This window comes from Bacillus rossius, chromosome 5 (genome assembly GCF_032445375.1).
Source record: "Bacillus rossius redtenbacheri isolate Brsri chromosome 5, Brsri_v3, whole genome shotgun sequence".
In the NCBI taxonomy this organism is placed as follows: Eukaryota; Metazoa; Arthropoda; class Insecta; order Phasmatodea; family Bacillidae; genus Bacillus; species Bacillus rossius.
The window spans coordinates 26,833,872-26,859,693 of NC_086333.1; the positions used below are offsets into that span (position 1 = coordinate 26,833,872).

Genomic DNA, 25,822 nt, shown 5'->3' on the forward strand with positions numbered 1-25,822 from the left:
TCAGATGAACACACATTTTATAGTACCGAAATAAGCTTAAAGACCTAATTTCAACCACGATTATCGCGGGATAGAAAGCGCGGGCACGCTCCCCTCTCCAGAAGCTGTCCTGCCACGCCACTGACCTGGCAACTGCGAGGCGCTGGGGTGGGATTCCAGGCAGGGCACACTACAGTAACGTGAGGTCGACACGTAGCTGAGGTCAGAGCTAAGTACGTGGACGAGTGTTCGGTCATGACCGCGGACAGGCTACAGTGATGGCGTGACGGTGGACAGTTGGTCTCGGCGCGGGGCTTGAGTAGTCCTGATCCTGACTGCACACGGCTGCTGTACAGATCCTGACTGCACACGGCTGCTGTACAGACCTTCAAACTGACTCCAAGCCAGGATGTTACTTCCGTGTCCTGACTCCCAGCAGAAAACAACTCACGTCCAGAAAATACATTTTGCGTTCCAGGTTACAGTGTTCACAGCAGTTTTTGTTGCTACAGAACTATATGGGCGTGAACCAGGATTATTGCTGACTTAATCTATCTTGCAAAGAACTTTCATTTTCCAAGTAGAACTCGTTTACTGGAATTGGTCTTAAATAATTTTAGTTAAATTTCTAATTTGTAAGTCTTGCTATATTTTGCTTTGAGAATGTGGCCGGAGAAGGTCCACTATGGTGGGGTCGTTCTGCCATGATGTGAAAAACTCTAGCACGACAGCTTATAAAAAGGTGTTTGATCAGTGAAACGTCAGCACACACACTGCTGAGTGTTGGGTCGCGAGGCGAGTGGCGGATGTTTGCGGCGAGGACTGTAGCTGCGCTGGCGCGGGGGTCGCCGACCTGGCGCGCCAGCCGTGGTAGCAGCTGGCGCGGCGCAGGCCCGTCGCGAAAGCATGCCTCTACGTGGCATTCCGTCCGGCGCTGCGGTGTGACCGTCCCGCCAGAGATTCCGGTGCGCCGCCCTGCCAACAGCTGTTCCCAGGGGCGCAGCCGGGGGGGGGGGGGGGTAAGGGGTTCAACCCCCCCCCCCCCCTTAAAGCCAAATATTTAATTTCTTATTCATCACTCAAACAAATTTCATATTAAAATTAATAAAAAATTTACCATTACAATATTTAAATTTAAGTACCGAAAACTGCTAAAATAGCACTATTTTACACCTTGAAATCCAAATTTTCCCGGGGGAGGACCCCCGGACCTCCCGCTCTAATACAGGGGGGGGGGAGGGGGCGGCATGCTTCTTAACACCCCCCATACACAAATCCTGGCTACGCCACTGGCTGTTCCTATCTGCCCTGCCACCGGCCGTCGATCTGGCGTTCAAGCGCACTCGGCAGCCAATCAACAGTTAGCCATCCCTGGAGCGCGAGTAGGGCTGTGAAGTCTAGCCTGGTGGCCAAAATATACCCCGAAACGATTGTTAAACCTTTTTTTTTTAAAGAGAAAGTAGGCGTCGCGCGTGACCTTGCACCGGGAGGACGAACACAAGGTCGACCCACAGCCTCTCACCGAGCGTACCTTCGCCTCTATGACTGGCGCCCGCCAGACCTACAGCTACGCGGTGTTACTGCGCCACGTGACCTGGCAGGCACAAGGGAAGGACGCACCACGCGTGGTTGGCGAGCCAGGGAGACAGCGAAAGCGAGCATTTGAGATGCCACACCATCTCCAGCACATCATTAAACGTTTTACAGCGACGAAAAAAATTTTGCCTTGTGCTCAGGCCAGCAGATTTTTTTATATTTTTATTTAACATCTTAACTCTCGGTATACGGCTTTGATAGAAATAATTAAAAAAAAAAAATGGAACGGACGTCGCATAGAAGGAATTAACATTCCTTGTCGAAAATCAGGTCCAAAACTGGGGTTTAGTTTTTTTTTCTTTAAATTATTTTTACGTTTTTATCAGAGGAGTTTCATTATATTGTTAAAAATTTTTGTCTGCAGATGGAATGATTCGATAGTCGACGTAGCTGCTCCGGTAGCGAATTCTAGCTGCGTATGATTCGCGTAGTTAAAATGTAGTTGAAAAACACATTTTGCGTGTATATTTATCAGCTCGGCATTCTTTTAAAGAATTCTACATTAAATGTAGTGAACGAGTTTGGTATTTGCAGCATGAGAACACGTGAACTTACTCGTTACCGATGTTAGGTGTTTACACATCTCTGTGCGAGCACTGAAAGACAATCTACTTAAAAAAAAAAAAAGGTTCTGTGGCAATGGGGCTTTATGCGTGCATTTTTATCGCAACAGTGCACAGGAGATGAGGGTCGTTTCACGTTTCCATAGTTAGTGCGTACGTTTTTTTACTACACGGCGCTCTTAAAATACAACTAGAGGCGTTTTCTTCTTATTCCCGCGAGGAATACAGGAACGGCGTATCACAACAAATTTTTTGTTTTATTTGCAAACAGTGGAAAAGGCGTGGCGCGAGTTGTAACCCTCGTGCTCCCCTGGGACTGCTGAGGCTCGGGCTACCTGCCCTCGTTGGGTCGGTGCTTGTTCCTGTAGCTGATGTTTTATTGCGTGCGTCGCCCCGGTGCTGTGTGGGGGTTCCCGGCGCCGGTGTCGGCTACAGTCAGCGCGAAGAGTGTGGAGCTGACCCCCCCCCCCCCTCATTCACCCCTCCCCGAGCGCCAGTCGCTAACTGCTAGCGCGTGCAGGCGCCGCTGTGACGTCACAGCCCTTCCATCGCCGTAGCACCTGTCAAGTGCAATGCTTGTCACTCTGTTGTAGAATCATACTCAATTATATTATCTTAAACAGTGTTTATCTGGACTTCAATAACGTCACATTCGTACTATTATTAAAAATCAATTAAAAATTATCGTCGAAATTGAAGTTCTTGGTTTGCGAATGTTTATTTCAAGGGTTTATTTTTTTCCGGGAGCATTCTTTCTTCTGGGAGCTTCTCTTATCCACCCTCCCCTCAGGTAAAACCGTTCTTCAAAATATTAGGTCCACACAAAAGTAAAAAACGGCCCGAGGTACCTCTTGGACCTGCACTCATTGCTGCTACTAATAACTCTAATATTTTGATCGCACTAGGGCGAGATACTTGATTTACAAGTCCGGAGTTACACGCGGGAAAAATGCGAGGTGCGAACAATCAGTAACGGACGAATGATATTGGATAAGCGTGTGTGCACAGAAGGAAAGCACGGAGATCGGTCGGGCGATGTTGGTCCCTGCGGTGTCGAGCCGTTGACACGTCCTGCATTCCTTCCCCCTGGTTGGCTAGGGCGGGGCGGGGCGGGGCGGACTGCCGTGGTCGGCGTGTGTCGCGGCCTTGGGGCGCCGGCTTCTTGCGGCCCGGGCGTGGGAACACACGGCCACCAGTGTTGCCACACCTACCCCCGTTACCACGTCCGTGCCCGGTACCATCATCTACCCTAATATAGAAGAAAAAAAATTTAACAATATCCACTTGGAATGGAATACCAATTAGGGTGGAAAACAGTCTTTGCCCTGACCGTAACGTACTGAAACTGAACATACCCTGCCTTTTTGTAAAACAGCTTCGGCTACGCTATATTCCTAAGGCTCTGGAGAACCACAGGATCAAGTTGCAGCAAGTACAAGTCAACAGAAGGGAAGGCGACAACGGGATCCAGGGATAGCTCTCCTGGTAAAACAGTCTCGGTTACGATATTAAAGCACAACACAAATTTACGTAGCCGTATTTATATTACAGATAATATTTACAATAATTTTACACCGACCTGCAAATACCATTTTTCACCCGTGGCTGGAATAGTAGTTTTTAACGTTTACATTATCCCCCCCCTTCCCCCAACCGCTCAACGACGCATTTTCGCCTATCCCTTCAGCATGGCAGGGTTCAACCTGAGCCGTAACGCCGCCACGCGGAGTCCGCTCTAGTGAACGGGGTTCGACGAGTTCTCTGCACCGTCCGCAATCTTTTAGCGTCAGAACGTTTCGCGACAATGTTTCACAAAAACGTTGCATTAAAATTCGGCCTTGAGATTTTTACTCCCATTGCGCCCAAAGAAGTTTCACTTCAGAAAGTTAACAAATTCAGCAAAAGCGAGTTAGTTGTATGATGAAATGTAAAGAAACACGTGGCATTGCCTACGTGATGTTGGCGAGCGCCTGAAGCGAGGACTGCCGGGCTTACCTTGAGTGCACACGTGACGCACTGCACGCCGGGTCAACGCCCTCGCCAGCAGCTCGCGGCCGGCGACATTCCTCCAGGGCTCCGAGCGTGCCTGCTGACAGCTTACAAACACCTCGAGCTCACTCACCTCCAGTATAGATTACAAAGTATTATTCTGCATGGTCGTTGGTTGCTTGCTGACTTGTGAGCCGTCTCAACTGGCTTGTCTGCGATTGGATACTTCCAGAGTCGTCTAGATACACCGTGAACAAACAGTGAGAGCAGTTCAGATATATTCAGCTGATTTCTCCTGTCCTTATCCACGAACATTCTGCACCGTGATGCACCGTACTTACGATGTTTTAACGTGGCTCCAGATTTACTTTTATGAAGCGCCCTTTCCCGGAAAATTTTAAAAATTAACTCTTTTCAAACAAATTTTTTAGCCAACTCGATGATTGTTTTGCTAATTAATCTTTCGAAATTTTAATATGCTTCCCTGATAGATAAATTACTCTCGGGTCAGTTTATAAATGCTTACGTTTACAATCCGGTGGAATCGCGTAATTATGTGTGGCAATGAAATACTAGAAAAGTTTTCTAATACGCAATAATTAATTGAAATTGGCATTGATCAGTACTTTAATTTACATGCCAATCAAATTTTATTTTTCCTGTACAAACAAGTAAAACAAGACTGAAAAGCCCCGATACGCGCAGTCCTTGGTTGTAGCGCTGGCGGGAATACTGCTTTCGTAAACCTTGCAACAACCAGTCGCAAACTAGCAGTGTGCAATGAAACTTTCAAGAGTTTAGGTTGTGCAGGAAAACCAAAGAAACGAATGACATAAAAAATAATTCCAGGCAACCGTGGCTTTGCATTCGTTTTTACAACATTTGTGAATTCAGTTACGTAAATTTATGTGAATAAAACTCCTGCTGAAGACAGTATTTGTTTAGAAGGAATTTATTTTACAGTAATACGCAAGACCTCACTGAACTATTCATAATCAGCTGTTCATTGTTTTCATTACTCGTTAATGTAGAAATTATAGTTAAAGCTTGTTAATAATTTTCCTTGTGACATGACAATATGTTTATTTTACAGTTAGAGATATTTAGCCACGCGAAAGACAATAATTAACCATATTTCTGCAGATACATTGCAAAAGATTGTGAAAATATCATGAAAATAAATCACTGAGTTCCATCTTGACCTCAAGCAGCAGTGTTGCAGCATAGATAAATTTTTGATATACATCTATTTGTACAAGTATTTTTGTACATACGTTGCTACCAAACTATATATATATATATAATGCTGCGTCAAAACAGGAGCTAAGTTTTAATTTTTTTTAGTCTCGTAGTTGTCACCGCCTAGTGACTAATCATGGCAGTCGTAATTGCATGAGTCGGTATTTTAGACAGTCCTGCGGCTATATAACGTTGTACGACCTACCACTTTTTTTCCTTCTAATTCAATTTTATATCAAAAAGTGACTACATCTAGATACGAATAGTAGTGATTTTGTTCTTTAAAATCCATTGTATTCTCTCGCAGTAAATTGCGCCACATCTGTAGCTATGACTATACGTAACTAATGTTCAAATTTTTGTGTCACACAAGAAATAATGGATGAGACTCACTCTGTAACAATACCGGAGAATCTGTTTGTGATTCTGTAGACAATCAAAAGTTTTTTATATTTTTTATATTTTATTTTAAAATAATTTTCGAAAAGATACAAAAATAAATATGTTCCTCTAATTATCAAACAGAGCAGCCCGCTAGCAGAAAACGTTAATTTTGAAATGCCCAAGATTTAAAACGGGCATTCATCCCACGATATTAGGAGGGGTGGGGGGGTTTATCCGTCTCCCATGACCAGAATTATTATTATACTTGAGGAAACAACTATTGAAGTACTTACCGCTTCTGATCAGTAGGCCTAATAAACGAATTTTGTAAGACCTGGAAAAGAAGCTGTTCATCACGTACAGTACATTCACGCCAACTAATCTGAACACTTGGAATTAACGAACGCCACCACCTATCTCTGTTTACGATTGCTCGAAGTTACCCGACATGCATAGCGTATACTTACTGACCTACAGCGCTTTCGAAGAGTAGTTTTATAATTTCAGGTCTCGTTAAAACGAACATCGTGCACAGGTGATTGGAAATTGAGTATATATAATTTTATTTTTTTTACATGCTGGTATTTGAGGCGTGCGTGCGCAGTGCTTGCTGCAGCGGGATGGCAAAAAAGACCGGCCGATGTCTCAGTCCACGGCACAGCGATGCGAACCGCGCCGTGCGCGTTTGTTCAGGAACGCGTTTTTGTTAAAATGAAGTCTGAACTGAAAGCCAGGCACACGAAGTGCTATCAGATTTCATAACCTTCCCGCAGAAAGCACACCATCCACATCCGCCATGACGCACGTTTCTGACTATCCCGCTGGCAAACAAGCCGTTGACTGTCTCGGCGCGCGGCTGTGCCGGCGGCGGGGAAAGTCGTGCCGCGGGAACTTTGTTCCTTTTTAGCACGTCGCGAGCAGCTAGTGGATTCCAAGGTCGGCGCGGAGGGCACCGTCTGGCCGCGAGGGGCCTGCGCGGGGTTGGCACGCCTGCGGGCGGCCATTGTTGCGCGGCTGGCCGCCGGCTCCACTAGTGATGGCCTAGGAATTTGAACAGTATTCCGCACTGACGTCAACAATGCTCGTCATTTCATCCTCAGTCATTTCGTGGTCATTAGGTTGGTTGGTAAGGTATGTTACGTTCCGCAAATTGTTCAAACGGTAACATCTGCACCACTATATACAAATATGTACAGTAACAATATATATTTTCATAGGGGAGGAATCACCTGTCCTTAAGTGGATTTTTTTTAGGGAGTGGGTAGTAGTGGTGTTTGATTCATAAGGCTTCGTGGGGTAGGTACCTCTGGTAAAAAAAAAAAAAAAAAAGCTGCGAAGCCATTACAAGACAAACGACACATGCTTGAGGTTTTTTTTTTCTCCGGACGATTAACATTACTTTGTAGGGAGAATTAAAAGACAAGGTTTGTTAAACACAAAACTGTTGCTCTCACTTCACTCATGTGCCCGGCAGTAGGCTTTGTTGGGGGGGGGGGGGGGGGGGGCAGCAAGCTGTTGCGCATCTCGGGTGGTTTATGGGCTCCTGTGCTGACTTCAGTTGTAAGAGTAGGTTCACAGATGTACTTTGTTTTAGTGGGCAGTGTAGTCGCCGGCTGATATCGCTGACCTATCTCGCGAGTCTAACGTCTATACTCCATTCCAGCTAGTCTAAACAGTTTGGAATCACCGTTGACAGTCTTTCCTGTCACCAAATATACAGAGGTAATCTGAAATGTAGACCTTCTTATATGTGTAGTAATTAATAACTAATATGGTCAAGTAGTAGTGCCGTAGCGTTTTTGAAGTTATACTTGTTTAGGCGCGTTACAAAAAAAAATTATGACGGTGAATTTCTACTATGCGTGCACACCATATAACGAAATTTTCACAGAAAAATGGCGGACCCACATGTATGAACACTACCCGTATGTAGTCACTTTTATAAATATACTCATAACATAGCAATAGTAAAAATAGTCATATTAATCATTAATCACAAGTTTTTAAAAGTTTTAAGGACACTTCCATTACAATGTTATAATGCTCATTCTCCTTATGGATATGGACCCTCAGCAAGCTTGGTTGCATTGACGGTAGAGTGGCTGCTTGAAGACCTCACGGAACATGGTTCAAATTTCGTCATGGGGGAGAATTGTTCCCAACTTTTAATAACACATTACTTGATTATACAAGTTTTGCTTTAAAGCAAATAAATGAATACATTTTATTTGTTTATATTGTTGCTATAATATTATTAAATATATAGCTCAGTCCATTGGATAATTTTATACTAGGTAGGTCTATACATTCTTTTTCACTTAAAATAAAATTAATTACATTTATTAGGAAATGACTACCCATGAATTCGAATAGGTATTAAAAATAAAAATTTATAATAGTACAACTATGCTTTAATACTTTATGTTCTATTTGAAGTTATACTTTTTTTAGGCACGTTATGAAAAAGTGATGAATATTTACGACGTGGTGCGCTCTGTGAGGGGTGGTGAGCAAAAAACTTGTACGTGCCACCAGTGTATTCTAGCGGCAGGTGTAGAAACTACATGTCATTTTAAAATGCATTTTCGTTAATTTATCATGCTGGTCAAGGTCATAAGATAGGTAAGTCTGGTAACTTACCCTTTTCTCCGTCCTCTTAGTGTAGCTCGCGGTGGCCTGCGAACTAACGGCCCTAGTAGTGGAACCCATTGTTAACATTGTGTTAAATGGGAGTTTAGTATAAAAGTGGGAATATTTTTTAAAACTGTGTTTCGTTTTAAAAAGCTTAAAAGTTTAGGTTTTTTAAAAGTTAATTGGTAGCTTTTTAGGGGTTTCATGCATAGCAATAACTTGTACATTTTCCGTAATTGTCAGCTAAATGTTTGAGTGTTATTGGGAACCCAAACAGACCGAGATTTCCCATAAGAAAGCATTTTTTAAATGCTAAGAGCGTATTTAAATCAAGAGTATTCATTTTATATGCATCTTAATCTTACAGCAAGTGGCATTTTTTCAAAGGTGATTTTAAATCCAGAAATTCTTTTTAATCTAACGAAGGAAGGGTTGTAGTCGGCTCACCAATTTGGCTAAAACTGTGAGTAGTAGCAGAAGTAGAGTAGAAATAGAAACCCCTTACATCGTCGAAATATCTTGCCTGAGTGAGCCCTAGGAAACGAGAGAAATTTTTTTTTTTTAAGTATAATTTAAAATATAACTTTTCCACAATTTTAATAAGTTAGTGGTATAGCGGTTAGACGCTTTGTCCCGATAATCTGCTGGCTTGTGTTCGGTGCCCATTGGGAACAATTTTTTTGTACATTATAATTATTTTTATTTATTGCAAAATTAATAAATTAATCACAAAAATTAAATATATTTAAACAGTTAAAATATATATTTAAAATGAATATGATTAATTTAGTATAATATTCTTTAATTTAGTTAATTAATATATTTAAATAGGAAATGTTTTAACTGATACATTTTTGAATTGTATTTACTGTCAAGCATGGTTTGTGATTTAAACATTTGTCTTCCAAAAGTGACGGTTTGTTGTCATTATATCCCCATTTGATCCCTTTTTTTAATCTCCTTCGTGGCTTCAGAGCACATGGCCCTGGCAGGTGTTCCACATCCTGTAGTCGGCCATTACTGTACATTGTTTCCTACAGTTTGTAACAGTCTCTACAGTTGTGAACAGCATCTAACTACGTGTCTGCAGCGATTTGTCATATAAACATATTATTTTATTGGAAAATGGAAATAAATAAATGTTTCTTCTGATAATAAATAAAAAAGCAGAGTATATAATTACTTTCAATAATTTCTGTAATTAATTGTTTAATATTGTGAGAAATAATAAAAACAAATGTGAAGAAAAAAAGGTTCTGGTTGGTATCGAACCCGAGCCGGCATACTCTTGAGTTATGTGTCGATGATATCTACTTAACAAATGGTTTGGCTATTGATTAAAGCAATTAAGAATTATTCTTTTAGGGTAAATAGAGAATGTTAAATCTTTTTTTTTGTGAAAATAGCTTGGAAAAAACTTAAAAAACTAACAATATAATGCTAGTATCCCCGCTCCCCTTTACACGTAAAGGCATTCCATACCCCCAGACCCTGGTATGCCTTGCCACCCCGGTTAAAAAGCTGAGAGTACGCCTCTGATGGTTAGCAAGTATGAATTAGAATGTCTGTCATTACCAAAGTTACTTTCATTTAAAAAAAAAGGTAATTTAAAACTGTTTCTAAAACTTAAAACACTACACTTAGCCAATTTTCGGGTGTATAACTAATATGGCACAACAATAAGCTGAAGGGGGGTAAAAATGGCTTCACACACTTAACATGTACTTAATGCAGAAGTGGCCACCCGTTGCGCTGCAGAACATAATGTGACGAGCCGGAAAGCAGTGCAGTGTAGCCACCACAGTCGAGTAGCAGTGCGGCCGTTGTTGCAGACCACTCGTTCCTGGTGTACCTGCCGAGCATGATCGCGGCGGCGAGTCTGGCGGCGGCGTTGGCAGGCCTGGACTGGCCGTCCAAGACGGGCTGCAGCCTTGGCCAGCTGCTGAATCGCCTGCACGCCATCACCGGCATCGAGAAGGTGAGCCCCGAGCTGGAGTGGCGTGCTCCATAGCAGCATTTATCACTGGACACGTACGGGTACAGTTGTGCTTCCTATCCAAGTTCATTCAATCACAACATTGTGCACAATCAATTGGTGGTCAAATTTTGTTTTGTAATTATCATTCACAGTTTTAAGGTGCACGAATTAAACACTTTAGAAAAATTGAAATAAAATTTTCGTAATAATATTGTTTGTTGATGTTTGAAGCAACAGTTATATTGTTGTTCTATTAGTGAACCAGTTAATTTTTAATGTATGCTTTTGCATTTTATATACTATTGATATTGATTGTAAGATTTTTGGCCTTTCACATGGCTTACAGTAATAATATATGTACAGATTGGTTTTAACATCATGGGGACAATAATATAGTATTCATGTTTTTTTAAAGACAATAAAATGATTGACATAATAGTAGTGGATATACATCGGGTAGGGAATTACTCCCTCCTTTGGTTTTTCAACCCAGCTCTCTTAGCATCAGCCCTGCCGGCCTGGGTCTCCCATGGGCGAGGATACGGAATACATCGTATGCGCAATCGGGAAAGGGTTTGGAGCTTGGGCTATGACCAGAGGCCAGGGCTGCCCATCCCAGCATAGTCACCACCTCGGCCCCCTGCCCACTTAGCTAACCAGACAGTTAGTTGGCTGTGACTTATCAGCACTGCTGGGGCCTACCCCGATCCACCACATCACACTGGGACCCCTCAATCACCCAGTGAACTCGTGGTCCAGTGGAGGACTATCCAACCTCCCCTAGTTGAATAGCAGTAGACAGACCAGGAAAAAAAAAAATTTGCAAATAAAATATTGGTGTTTTTTGATGGGAGAGCTGAATTGTTGCCCCTTGGATGGGCAGCCCTTCAGGATTTTTCTGGCAATGGTTTGTTTGTACAGCGACTGGAAGGGCATCCCATCCAATTTCTGAAAACATGTTTCTTTAAGTGTTTATATAATCCTGAAAATTTGCCCCTTGGAAGGGCAGCCTATAAGAATTTTTCTTACAGTAGTGTTTTTGAAAGGTTGTCTGAATTGTTGCCCCTTGGATGGGCAGCCCATCAGGATTTTTCTGACAGTGGTTAGTTTAGGTTAGGTTAGGTTAGGTTAGATTAGGTAAGGTTAGGTAAGGTTAGATTAGGTAAGGTTAGGTAAGGTTAGGTTAGGTTGGGTCACTACAAACTAACTACTGTCAGAAAATTCCTGAAGGGCTGCCCATCCAAGGGCCAACAATTCAGACAACCTTTCAAAAACACCACTGTCAGAAAAATCCTGATGGGCTGCCCTTCCAATGGGCAACAATTCAGTCGCCCCTTTTTGATAGATAAAAGTGTTTACTATTTGGGGTGAGTCCTGCTGAAGGTTAGAGTGTGGTGAAGAGAGGTGGTGTGGTGTGGCGGGGCAGGACTACCTGGAGAGCTGCCTGCTGCAGGTTAGAGCGTAGTAAAGAGAGGTGGTGTGGCGTGGCAGGACTACCTGGAGAGCTGCCTGCGGCAGGTTAGAGCGTAGTAAAGAGAGGTGGTGTGGCGTGGTGTGGCAGGACTACCTGGAGAGCTGCCTGCTGCAGGTTAGAGCGTAGTAAAGAGAGGTGGCGTGGTGTGGCGTGGCAGGACTACCTGGAGAGCTGCCTGCTGCAGGTTAGAGCGTAGTAAAGAGAGGTGGTGTGGTGTGGTGTGGTGTGGCGTGGCAGGACTACCTGGAGAGCTGCCTGCTGCAGGTTAGAGCGTAGTAAAGAGAGGTGGTGTGGCGTGGTGTGGCAGGACTACCTGGAGAGCTGCCTGCTGCAGGTTAGAGCGTAGTAAAGAGAGGTGGTGTGGCGTGGTGTGGCAGGACTACCTGGAGAGCTGCCTGCTGCAGGTTAGAGCGTAGTAAAGAGAGGTGGTGTGGTGTGGCGTGGCGTGTCAGGGCTACCTGGAGAGCTGCCTGCGGCAGGTTAGAGCGTAGTAAAGAGAGGTGGTGTGGCGTGGTGTGGCAGGACTACCTGGAGAGCTGCCTGCTGCAGGTTAGAGCGTAGTAAAGAGAGGTGGTGTGGTGTGGCGTAGCAGGACTACCTGGAGAGCTGCCTGCTGCAGGTTAGAGCGTAGTAAAGAGAGGTGGTGTGGTGTGGTGTGGTGTGGCGTGGCAGGACTACCTGGAGAGCTGCCTGCTGCAGGTTAGAGCGTAGTAAAGAGAGGTGGTGTGGTGTGGCATGGCAGGACTACCTGGAGAGCTGCCTGCTGCAGGTTAGAGCGTAGTAAAGAGAGGTGGTGTGGTGTGGTGTGGCGTGGCAGGACTACCTGGAGAGCTGCCTGCTGCAGGTTAGAGCGTAGTAAAGAGAGGTGGTGTGGTGTGGTGTGGCGTGGCAGGACTACCTGGAGAGCTGCCTGCTGCAGGTTAGAGCGTAGTAAAGAGAGGTGGTGTGGTGTGGCGTGGCAGGACTACCTGGAGAGCTGCCTGCTGCAGGTTAGAGCGTAGTAAAGAGAGGTGGTGTGGTGTGGTGTGGCAGGACTACCTGGAGAGCTGCCTGCGGCAGATGGAGGAGATGGTGTCCTCCACCGTGGGCGCTCCAGCCGCCCCCGAGAGCTCCGGCCCCAGCGCAGCGAGGCCCGACAAGCTGGCGGAGCACGGCAAGGCTGGCACGCCCACCGACATACGCGATGTGCACTTCTGAGGTCGGCCCGCGGGCCCGGCAGCGCTCCTCCACTGACCCAGTGCTGGTGCACATGGGTTCTCTCTCTCTCCAGCCGGTAACCCAGTCAGCAATTTCATATCTTCTCCGTACATCTGTTGGTGCTGATTATTTATATTTTTAATATCAACAAAAACATGTTATAATGATGATAAAAACTGTGTTAACTGGAATATCTGCAGGCTCCTGATATTGTAATATTTATCTGTTTTATTATAAATACAGTAGACTCCCGATTATCCGGGTGAAGGTTACCCGGTTTGCGGTTTAACCATACCACATTTTACTTTACAAACCATTAAAAACCAAAAAATAATAATTTTTGACTTTATTTCTGTACGCGCACAATGGCGACAGCACTTATGTAGCATTAAGTACAATGCGATGAATTAGTAATGCAATGAATTAATAATGTGATGAATCAACAAACAATATTTTGCTCTTTCCTCAATAGCTATTCGCTTCCTTCATTGCATAATTAATTATTTTCAACGCCGCCCAAGTGTTCAGCAAAGTGCTAGTGGCAAATCATGGCATACACACATTTATTAAACGACAGAGTTGGGAATTACGTAAACATGTTAAATAATCTTTTTAGTAAGTTTATGATTTTTAAATTCTTATTAAAACTGAACTATATCTCCTTGATCAAGAACATTATTATTTTGTAACTAAAAAATGTTGGTAGCACCTACATAGGGGGAAAAATGTTATGTCTAAGCCCTATTATGTAAACAATGTGGTACTTGAATTATTAAATTTTATTTTAGGTTGTTGAATCTCTAAATGTTATTCAACATTTATTTAAATGTACTTCAAATGTATTTAGATAGATACAAGTACTATAAATTAATTTCAATGGGAGTAGTGTCTTTATTAAAGTGGCAGTCAGCAAGCACCCTTACCTGTTTGGAAAACAAATTATTTTGATTAAAATAATAATGGAAAAAAATGTATTTGACTAGCACTTGTTTTACTGGAACAAATTAGGGTGTTGCTTTGAGGGGCACGTGTTACAGTGTTTCTCTAGATAGTTGGGATAAAAAAAAATTTTAATCAGTTTTTTGACATAGTTTAACCATGTTTTTCACTTATCCATGGACCCTTGCCAGTATTACCTCGGATAATCGGGAGTCTTCTGTAGTAACAACAGTGCAGTTTATGTACTATCTAATTATTTGGAAGTGTGCAGTTTCTATACATTTAAAAAAAAAATGTATCTACATGAGAAACATAGATAAAAAAAAATGCAGAAGCAGAATACCGCAACTCTTGTGAGTTAACATTATAAAGACATTAACAGTACTGTCACTCACTGCCTTTCCTGAGTACATAATGTTGACCCTATGTTTTTGCCCGTGCGACTAAAAGATGTACAAACCTAATACTTTAATGTTCTTTATTTAGATTACCAAATATTTCTTCATTACTGCATGTTGGCATTCATGAGTATTTTCATCATTATGTTATATTTTCATGAGCATGAACGTGTGAATAGCAACCAACAATAACATTTTTTAACTCATAAATATAAATTATATTATAAATGTTCCATGCACAAATAACCCTAACAGTAATTAATAATAATACTAATAATATTAGTTATCATCTTTTGCACTCTGCCTGACAAATCCAGTACCCACAGGATGTTTTACAGTAATCCTGCATCTGAAACTGGGTTATTAATGTGTTGGAATGATTTTATAAAAGGAGCTTTGTATTTTTGTGCACACTGATATTATTAAATTGATTTGACTAAGAGTTCATGTTCTTGTTCAGTATTGCAGTATCGAAACAATTGGTGTGTAAAAATTATCATCGATGAGTTTTATACAATTGTGAAAAGATTTTGACACAATTCCTGTTTGATGTACTATAAATATATAAAACGGGACTGTACTTTGTACTCATTTGTTGGAATCAACAAGGTTATGCACCATATATGCATTTTACTGGTAAACCATGTGATAGGTACGTTCAAAAAAAAGGCAAAACCTTCAAGTTTTTAGTTTTCTTGTTTTCAGGTTTAAGTCTACAAACAATATTATATGAAACTGGGTAGTGTTGGATTATGTTTTTTTGTTCATATTGTTACTTTCTTATTGGAAAATTTTTTGCTAATGATTTTCCATACAAGTTTTTATTGAACTGTAGACACTCAGAAAAAGCAGTTGTTTAGATAATATACATTATGGGTGTCACAACAGACTTAACTATTTAGTGACGACATTAACAAAATGTGCATGCAGTCCTCTCATCATGCTTTAAGCTAAAAGTTATTAAGATTTTAGACTTATCCCTAGACAAGTCTTCTTTCCACTGTGCCAGGAATAATTACTTGTAGATGAATAAATTTTCCAATGTTTTCCAACTCTTTATTTTGAAATTTTAATGTGTTCAAAGGAATATAGCATGGAAAAAAAAATTGGATTTTATATTTTTAAGTCATTTGCATGTCATGAACCATTTCACAGTGACATCACAAGTGATGTTTACTTTACTGCAGCAGTTGTTGGATGACAAGCAAACAGAAATGTGGAAGGAATAGTCAAAAATAATTCAGAATTGGTTGGTTTGGTGTCTGGAAAGAAATGTGAATGAACTAAAACACTATCTGTTAACGATTAGATTAACAGACTAAATTTTAGTATACAAGTATATGGTCTGATCAGATTTGCCAGGTGAGAGGTGAATTGTAGTCCAGGAGAGAGCTCTTCTCAACCTTCAGAGCTTTGGCTTCCTTGCTTGGATCCTGAAAGTAATTACTGTTGATTTACAAACTTGCTGCAGTTCTTAGTACCTCCATTCACACACTGTTTGTCATCCAGCTTGCCTTGTTTACAACAGCAATCATGGGTAAGGTGAAGTAACATCACTTTCTGTGAACAAATCTCCCATCTGCATAAACTGTGTCCAGTGAGTGATTGGTGGAGTCAACAATGCTTTGCAATCTATGGAAAAATCTATGTTGCTTAGCTCGAATACTTGAGGAAACCGACTTAGAAGGCAGGGAAGTGCAGTGCTAGGCATGAACAAATGTATTGGCTGATATTGTTCTAGATGCCATTCAAGACACTTATTTACTGCCATGTCAAACCATAGCTGTATTTTGTGGGCACAATTCCCGAGCAACAAGAACACACATAGTGAAAGTGTGTGTATCAGACAACAGTGGGTGACAGTCATGTTGGATTGCCATCACTGCATTGGATTATGACCTTGGGTCGCCTCCAAGCTAGATGCAACGTTATTACAGTGCTCCAAGTTCTGGGCTCATACTCAGCCAGCCTGTGAAATGCCTTCCCCACTAGAGCAGTACAGTTCCACAATTCAGCCAACAGATGCTCATGTGCAAAGCTACGGTTGATGTCCTCACATCTTGTCACATGCACGTCAGCCGTAAATAAAAAAAAACTGGCACAGCTTTAACTTATCTGACTACCAATTTTTCTCAAAACCATTTGGAAATACCTAGTCCATTTTTAAAAATGATTTCCACTTTGATTTGCCCATAGATCACTTTACTTTGTTAGTATCCACCAAATTACTGTACATGTTGCCTGTACGACATTCAAGAAAGAAGTATAATTATAGCTCATTTCAGTTTTCACGCACCTTTCAGGGAATAATGATTCACAAACGAGGACTGCAGGCAGTATTTGACACGTTGGTCACTATGAGACTTGACTGACAGAATTAGCACGTTGTTGCACCAGCATGGAGCTATTGCTGTTCGGTGGGCGGAGACTTCAACTGGCTTGTTTCGCAATGGTGTGGCGTTGGAGACGTTTCAGTGTTTGTTGGCTTATCAATGCAAAGAATGCCTTACAAGGAAGGGGAAGGCAGTAATATACGCTTGAATGTAAAAGCAGTTTTAAATAAATGATATATTTAGGTAGAAACATAATACAAAATATAAAACAGCTTTAGTCATTATCACTGAATATCTCCGAAGTTTGTACATATGCATACTTATTATGAATATATGATACATGTTTAGAGTAAGATGTTTAGTTTATGTTAATCTTTATTTTATTGATGCAAAGTGTTCCTAGAGGTATTGATTGTGTGTTCAAATGAAAAAAATGGAAAACTACAAAGTGTATTGTAAGAACTGTTGTTAAGTTATTGTGGCACAGCACAGTTGAAAACAATTGTGGTACTTTACAATATTTCTTGGAGTAAGCATTTGTGCTCATGTGCTTGTGTATGTGCCTGAATGTACATTTATGTGTGACATGTATAAAGTTTTTTTTTGTAACATATTTGTATATTTGTTAACTATAATTATATGTTTTAAGACTGTTGAACTCCTAATACTAGAGACTCATGTCCTGTGAAGCTATCTTACATGAGTACATACTTGGTAAACTCGACTGTATAGTCAGATCCGTACTTAATGTCTCAACTGAGAAAGTTGTTCCATTATCTATAGTTTCAATACATAACGACTGAATGTGTTCACTGAAAACCTTTTATTGCCAACTTCATTTATTAAATTACCTCAGTCTTTAGTATCAGTGAACTGTGTAAATATATTTGGTTAATACTGCACTGATGCATGCTTAGTACAGAAAGTTTATTCCTAGGGGTTCAGAGTTATGGACTTGATTGGTATATTTTGGTATACAATGTACGTATGCTTTAAACCAGTACATACTGACACCATTGTTCGAATCTGAGTGACATGCTCCAGCCACTTGCAATTGCAGGATTCCTGCCTCCTAGCTCTACTTCCAACCAGACAGTTTGTCTCTTGCCATGCACTGGGAAGTATTTGGCTTTTTTATCGGTAAATGCAAACAACCCAGTAAAATGGTATCATCTTGGCAATTAAAGTTATTTCTAGGAATAATGATTTGTATTGAATCTTGGTTTTCTTGCCAACAGATGTTTATGAAATATTTGCGAATGGTATATTTTGTTTTGGTTATGCTACTGTTATACAACGTAGAACAACTTACTAATTGATAGTGCCAAATTAAAGGTATAGACTGTTAATTCACTATTAAATCTTTGCTAGAGTTTCTTACTAATTGCTTTTGCAAGTGGTTCACTGATCAGTAGTGATTTTCAAACATCTAATCTGCACATATTCAACTTAACTAAGCAATAATTTTTCTCTCACACTTAGCTGAAAACTTTAACTTGTTAGTTGCATAAAAATAAAAAAAAATATATATATTGTTAACTATTGTAGCTGCATTTCAAGTTACATTGTCATTTTATAGCAATTTTTTTATTTTATTCTGTAACATGTTTTACTGTTGATGCACAAGCATCTTGTGTACATTATAGTACATTGTGTTTATACCAGTATGTGCCTATATTTTATCAGATAGTGGTATTGGTAGATAATATATAGTTTAATGTAATTATTGTGTTTTGTATTGGGACCGAGCTGAAACTTCATGCATGACCATCTGTTACATGCATGATTGCAATCATAGAAACATATCACAGATATACCTGCCAACCGTGTCATAGTCATTGCTAGAAAAATAATGTATACATACATTCCTTTACCCAACCAAATATGTTATATGCAAAATTCATGCACTTTTGCTGCAATCCTCATGTGATGCCATATAGTTATAAAAATTCAAGAAATTTATGTCATATCTGAAGCTGCGTGATAAAGAATTAAAAATGGTGATGTGTTTGTAATCTATAGTTGTGTTATATAAACAATATGAGAATAAAGAATGTAAGTTTTGTACTTCTGCATTTGTTATTTTAAGTTTCTCACCCTGACTTGTCACCCTAAAGAGAGGATGAGAGCATCATCAATATTTGGAGACACTTTACTTCTCTTCTACAAGTTTCCCAGCCTGTGGCTGCATCAGCTGGCAAACTGACACCACCTTACTTTGTTCCTCCCTACTCTAATCCTCAGTCCCTCCCTCTTTGCCAATCATCTCCTAAGCTTCCTGGCAGAATGCTCTCAACCATCCGTGCTCTCTTGGCAATCTCGCATACAGCCTTCCTCATTCTACTTCACCTACTGCCTAGCTCACTGTGTAGACAATGTTTAAAAGCAGATTACATGACTATTGCAGTTACAACATTAGATAAACTGAACAACGGAGTTGGCAGCTCTGGCACCCAAATGGTCCCAAGTGGGTAGAACGTAGCACATTCTTGGCACAGGCACTGCACACATGCGTGCCAACATGGCTGTCGTATCCTCGCTTCTGGTAAGTCAGCTCACTGGCTCTCGCTGTTCTGTTGACCGGAAGGCATTTCTTGTATGTGCTGCGTTGCATTTTCACAGAAGTAGCGACAGAATACATTGGTGAGGGAAACGGGAGTACCTGAAAATAATTCTCTGATGCAAAGTTTGATAGGCCATATATATATAAAAAAAAATCTAAATTGTCTTAATTCGAGGCAAGTGTTCTGGTTAAAATTAGGCCAGTTTTCATCAATTTGGATTGGCCCTATGCAATTTCGTCATAATTTCTTAGTAAATTTTATATCTTTCCTGCAAGAAATGCAAACTAATTATCAGGGATCTTGAAACCGGAATATGTTGTGTCTTCAGTGCCCACTACAAGGGTTTGTTTGTTCATTATGTACATCCCTTGGATACATGAGTTTTCTCTAATGTTCTGCATTCTCCCTCGCATTAATAATGCGACTTTCATTGAAAGTAGAAAAGGTGAAAACACCAAGTGGGCTACCACATGCTGGCATGACTCACGATGTTCATCAGGGAGGTAGTGGAAGATAGATCCGGAGTAAGTTGTTTTATTGACGAGTTGGAAGTGGAATGTATTCAGTTCCAACTGACCAGAGCTCATAGGTGGTGGTAGCATTTTCCAGTCGTTACTCTTCTTAATAGCAGAGAGTTCCCGGTAGGCCTGTAACAGCTTTCATCATTAAATATGAATGTAGTTGATTGAACAAATGATTCTATCTTCATTGGGGGTTTCTTTAGAATGATCGTTAAAAAAGGCATTTACTTTCGTGGACACATTTCCACTGAATAAGATGTTTCTGAAACTGCTATGTGCACAATACGCAAGGAATCTGGCAATGTATTAATTTAATCAATTGTAGAGTGCAATATACATATTTCTGTAAAGTACGGAACGGCTTGGTTTAAGGTGGTTATAAAGCCGTTTGATTGTTATTGCACTGTTTGAGATGGTGGTATGTGGACATGGTCTCTGTGGAAGCAGGTGATGAAGTTCGGACTATTTTTGCTGGAGAAGGCCCTTGCTCTGAGGTCTTGGAATTCTGATTATGTGTATCTGATGGAAGATGTGCTGATACTGTGGTTAGGCAGAGGTCTGATGTGAATGACATGTGACATGTTAACATCCATGGATAATTGGTGAGAGGAAGTCAACAGTTGATTGGTTTTTTGTTTAGTGGTAGAAGTGCAAATTCCATCAATTTCATCAGATTTTCTATCAGAAGTCAAAGAGGAGTTTTCTGATCGTTCATTATTTGGATGATTAGTTCCGTTGGTTGGAACGATAGTAGTAGAGTTGAAAACTCTGTTATTAGTGTTTTTCTTTGTTCTCTGTTTGAGATATTTGTTATGTTCAGGTAGGGAGTGTTTCTGTTGTTTTGTTGTAGTAGTTGAATGTGACTGGTTATGTCATTTAGAAGGTTGTTATCGCTGGATTTTTTTTAGTTGAATTATTCCCTGTATTATTTGAGTTACATTTAGATTTCTTGTTTCCGTTTTGTATGTTATTATGTAACGTCTCGGGAGAGTTGTAAAGTTCATTTTCCTTATGTTGATTCATGTTGGACAATCCTGTTCTGTTTGGGCTTGGTTCTCCAAAATGAATTCCATTATGAAACAAGTCTTGCAAGGGTGATTGATTTGTTTTATTAGGAGAATGTTAAATATTATTAATTATTTATGGAGACGAAAGTATTTGATCTTTGCCAAATGAGATTTCTGTGTTAGGTGGTGTGGGTGGTGTAGGAGTATTGTTGCCAATCCTCGTTACACTCACCTTCACTTTCTTCGTCCGGGTATTGAATGTGGACACTGAATTGATGGCTGAATTGCAGTCAAAGTCTTCACTCCTAGTTTGTAGATGATATGGACAGTTGGAGTGTTCAGTGCAGACTGAGTGGAACATTTTCCTGAAGTCTGGTTTTGATGCCTTATATACTCGTTTCAAGGCTGATTATTAATAAACTGGTTTGGACGTGCTCCAGAGGTGTAGTAATGTGTCCTTGAGTTGTTCAGTTGGCAAACGTCTGTATGCATCCAGATGTTGATGTGGATGTAGTGTTGTCATTAGAATTGTACATCGTAGTCTGTCTTCTAAAAGACAAAAATATACATTCCACATCTGCCAACGGCATCCAGCCTCCCTCATATTATTAATGTGACTTTCAATGAAAGTTGGGAAGCTGTTGTATGCATTGTATGCAGAACATTATTTTGTGATTGATGTATGTTGAGTAACGGTTTGTGAAACTACACTCCAAGAACATCTAAAGCTTTATATTTTCATATGACATTTTAATCAACAGAGTATAATTAACTTGGACATTGTAGTAGTGTCAGGGTTGTTAACAGTATAGAAAACAGGGAAAAGTAAGGGAAATTTAAATAGCCATGAAATACCTGGAAAAGTTGGGGAAAAAACAATATATTTTTGTAATATTTTCTTTTGTCTGTAAAATTAATCGAAAAAATACAGCTTCCACAGACATTTAGGCATCTCAAAAATGCAAAAACATTTTATATAATGAATTTCATTTGATTTTTCTTTTCGTGAAATCCTGGGCTTTTTACAGTAAACAGCACAAGGGGTGGAAAAAAACATTTATGCATGTTTGCATGCAAGTTTGGAAGCCTACATTCAATAATTTTAGGTGAATCTGTAGCAAATTTGAAAAGCACATGTATCTTTGTAAAACAGTGTTAAATTTTGCTAAGATAACATTTGAATGATATACAGAACCTCTTCCCTGCAGAAAGCAACACCAAGTGGACCATGGGATTATTGGTGGGTGAATAGTAAGGAAACTTGTCAATTCAGATCTAGAAAACCTGGAAAAGTTGAGGAATTTTGGAATTTCAAGTTTGTAGCAATCCTGTGTGTTGTTTTGTTCAATTTTCATGGCTCAGCAAAATTCAAATAATAATTTAAATAATTTTTTTGTAGATAATTTTGTTATGGTCTGCAGGGTTAATTTAGTTATTTAAGAAAAATACAAACAATATGAATTGTGCACAGATTTTCTTAGGTTTTTATAATATTTAAAATGTGGAGATAATGGATAGGTATTTAAATAATGTTAATTGCGTTTTTTGATGTAGGTACCAAATGTATATGGGTCTACAAACTCAACTACAAAAAGAACCTTAACAGGAAAAACTGTGCACTGTTGCAATAGTTTCAACAATATTAGTAACAACACATGTAGTTTTTTAAAATACTGTCAATTATCCATAACCCACAACGAAACACTGCAGAGAGATTAAACATGGACAACCATGCATTTATTGTTAGAGACAAGATTTTATGGTTTTATTTTTAAGAACAATTTGAGTTTAAAAAACAAAAGATATCGGTGTTGTTTTTATTTTAATAAAAGCTTTTTTGGTACTACTTTATCAACCAATATTGTGGTAAAATTTATATGCTGAAGTTTTCTGATTAAAAAATTTGTAATAAATTGGTTTAAAAACAATAAAAATAAATAAGCTAGCATTTATGGTATGAAAGTGATTCAATAAGAGATGCACAACAAAATAAAATTAATATTTTTGATCCATGCACTTACGTACAATTATTTTTGTCAGGAAATGACATTCCTTGAATTTCAAACATTAAAAGATATATTTTTTTTATGATTTATTTATTTTTGGTTAAATGCTATATGTACTAAAATTCCATGACATAACTTTGTCGATGTTAGGGCCGTTCCCGTGGTTCGGAGTCGCTGCCCAGCTGCTCTGACAGAGAAGGTTCGTGCCAGGTGGCAAGGGAACTAGCCCAACTCGGGTGAAATAAGAGAGTTTATGACAAGTTGTGTTTACTGCACACGTCACACACTGTACATGGGCTGTCACGGCCCCCATCTGTGACAGTCCAACAGGGCGAGGCCCGGCTCCACGCACTTTGAGTGCGACTCGACACTAGCAGTGACCTGACTGGCGGTGACACGACAGTGATGTGACTGACAGTGGCGTGAATGATGGTGACGTGACTAGCAGTGATGTGAATGACGATGACACGAAAGACTGATGTAACTGCAGACACGAACGACGGTGACGTAACTGACGGTGACGTGACTGACGGTGACGTGACTGACAATGCGAATGACGGTGATGTGACCGACGAAGACGCGAATGACAGGGACGTGACAACGGTGACGCGACTGACTGTCCGTTCTGCTCTCACTCACAACTTCGCGAACGCACTCTCTCATCCCACTCAGGCGACTAACTGGACCCACGCTCCGCGACATCTCAGAGGTCTCCCCCCTTGCCACGCGCACATGAATCCCCCCCTTCCCTTCATGAGTAAGTGTGTGGAGCCCACATGGTCACAGGCGGGGAGACGCGACTAAGTCGCCCGGGAAACATATCTACAGGTACACAACAAGACAAATAGATATTTACACACTCACATAATGACATTAACAAAACCTTTGTTGCACTTTTGCGCACGGGCGCCGGCGCACACGCAAGCCTGAAGCAGCAACGGGCAATAATGGCCTCAGCGAGCCGGAGGAGCACTTGGGACAATGTCAAATGCCCCCTCTCCCCGAGGCCATTTTGCCCGCTGATGCAACGATCACACGCACTTCACCATTAACACTCGGGCACTTAGGCGTTCATATTGGCGTCCCATGGGCGGAAGTAGGAGTAACCCGCTGGGTTTGTACCCATGGTCAATAGTCTAGCAGGTAGGAGGGAGGCCTGCGGTGACGAATGGAACGGCGGGCTATTTCCGGAACCTGGGAATTCGGGGCGGTGTCTGGGTGCATAGGTGGGGATCTGTCCCCTTCCTTCTACTCATCAAGGAGTTCAATGATGACCCCTTCCTCGGGGCCACAGGGCCCTTCAGGTGGATAATCTATGTGGTGGTGGCACCCATCCCCATTTAACCCTTCCACTACTTCCTCGGGGAATATAATTTTAGGGATGGTGTCAATGGTTGGTAACTCAGGGTCCTCTCCATCAGGGATTGGGGTAAGGGATGTGTTAACAATGGAGTTTTGGGCATCCCTGGAGTCCAGCCTGTCAGCAAGCTCATCCAGGTGGTCCATGGTGAAACCATTGGGCTCGTACCCATATGCTTGTTGGGTTGGTGTAGCTTCTCGGGAAAATAATGGAGCTTCGGGGTTTAAAGAAACCTCGCAACCCGGTTGGATTGGTATTGCCAGTGACCATTTCGTCGCCAAAGTTCGTTGGCACCTGAGGTGAGTCCGATCTCCTTCCTTCCCTACTGCAGTGGTTTCTTCCAGGGTCGGTGTCTAAGGGCATCGGGTCAGAATTGGCACAACGCCCTCCCCACGGTGTCTCTGGTTGGTCACTGGGGCTGTCCCGGTCTGTAAAACCATCCACAGCTCCTGCGGTTGACGGCTGCTGCAGCATCGGGACCGTGGCTAGCCGCAAGGCATCACGGTGTATTTTGGCCGTTCGGCCATTCGGCTGCCGCACCAGGTAAGTGGTCATCCCCAAGCGAGCCACCACCTCCCTGGGCTCGGACCACTTGGGCGCGAGGCCCGCGCAAAACCCACGGCCCCTGGCCGACAGATGCTGGAGCCTTATGTGCACAAACTGGCCTGGAATGATCTGTGGTGGTGGATTTAAGGACTGGGGCGTTCGATAATTCAGAAACTGGGCCTAATGCCTGCGTGCCCCAACTTGTAGGTCATCTACCAGGAAAGGTTCTTCTGTATGAATGACGCCCAGTTCGGCTGGCAATGCCAAGTTGTGACCGTGGAGCAGCTCAGCTGGAGAATATCCCGTGACCAGGGGTATGCAATGCTCTGTAATTGTATTTCTCCGGAACTGGTCGGCAGCTGCCAACACTTGTGAATGAGCCCTTATCACCTCGTCGATGTCGACGTGCTGCTCGGCTGGAACTCCGTGGTACAGCTCATTCAAACCTACAACTGTGCTAGGTGGGGATGGAATAGGCAAGTGGATACTGTAGACAGTCCAGCGACTGCAGGTACCAAGGTGCAAGCTCCCGGCACGGACTTCGATTGTAGCATCGACCTGTGCCAGCCAGGGTGCTCCCAGGATCAGCCCCTCTTGTAGCTCATGCAGCACTATGGCGTCCGTTTGTATAACATGGTCCCTTATGTGGATTTTTACCTGGGCGCACCCAGACATGGGCGCGCAAGCTCCCCTGGTGGCCAGCAGGACTGTTCCCGCCTCAGCCGTCACGTCAGCACCGGCGACGAGGTGGGTGGCAATATAGCTGTGGCTGGCGGCTGTGTCCACTGCCTCCAGTTCCCGGCCGTCCACCCGGAGTGGTATGCGCAGCAGACTGCATTCCTCGGGACCCAAGCACCCGAGCCGGGACAGCATATCCTCTAGCTCGGCATCTACTGTCGAGGCCCCCAGCGATGTAGGGTGAGCGGCAGAGCTCGCAGGAGACTCAGGGCATGGCCCGTCGGGCCGGCGTGGACCGCCCCTGCCAACATCAGGTGGGCAGGGCGGTAGCTCACTAGCGCCCGCAGCTGCTGGCGGGGACGCCGACGATGTGAGGCGAGCGGCAGAGCTCGCCGGAGACTCAGGGCACGGCCCGTCAGGCCGGCGTGGACCACCCCACA

The 25,822-nt window shown here is 42.0% G+C and overlaps 1 protein-coding gene across 3 annotated transcripts in view; it reads left to right on the top strand.

Annotated features, from left to right (window-relative positions):
- Positions 1–18,767, top strand: part of LOC134531657 (G1/S-specific cyclin-D2-like) — a 68,522-nt gene extending 49,755 nt beyond the window's left edge. The window contains exons 4-5 of one of the 3 annotated variants that reach the window (XM_063367428.1): positions 10,214–10,359; positions 12,866–18,767. In XM_063367428.1, the coding sequence (XP_063223498.1) occupies positions 10,214–10,359; positions 12,866–13,030 (311 nt within the window). In that variant the 3' untranslated portion in view covers positions 13,031–18,767. Of the gene's footprint in view, positions 1–10,213; positions 10,419–11,850; positions 11,905–12,865 lie in introns of those variants that run through there. The other 2 variants (XM_063367430.1, XM_063367429.1) reach the window with 2 other exon arrangements.
- Positions 18,768–25,822: the final 7,055 nt, after the last annotated feature.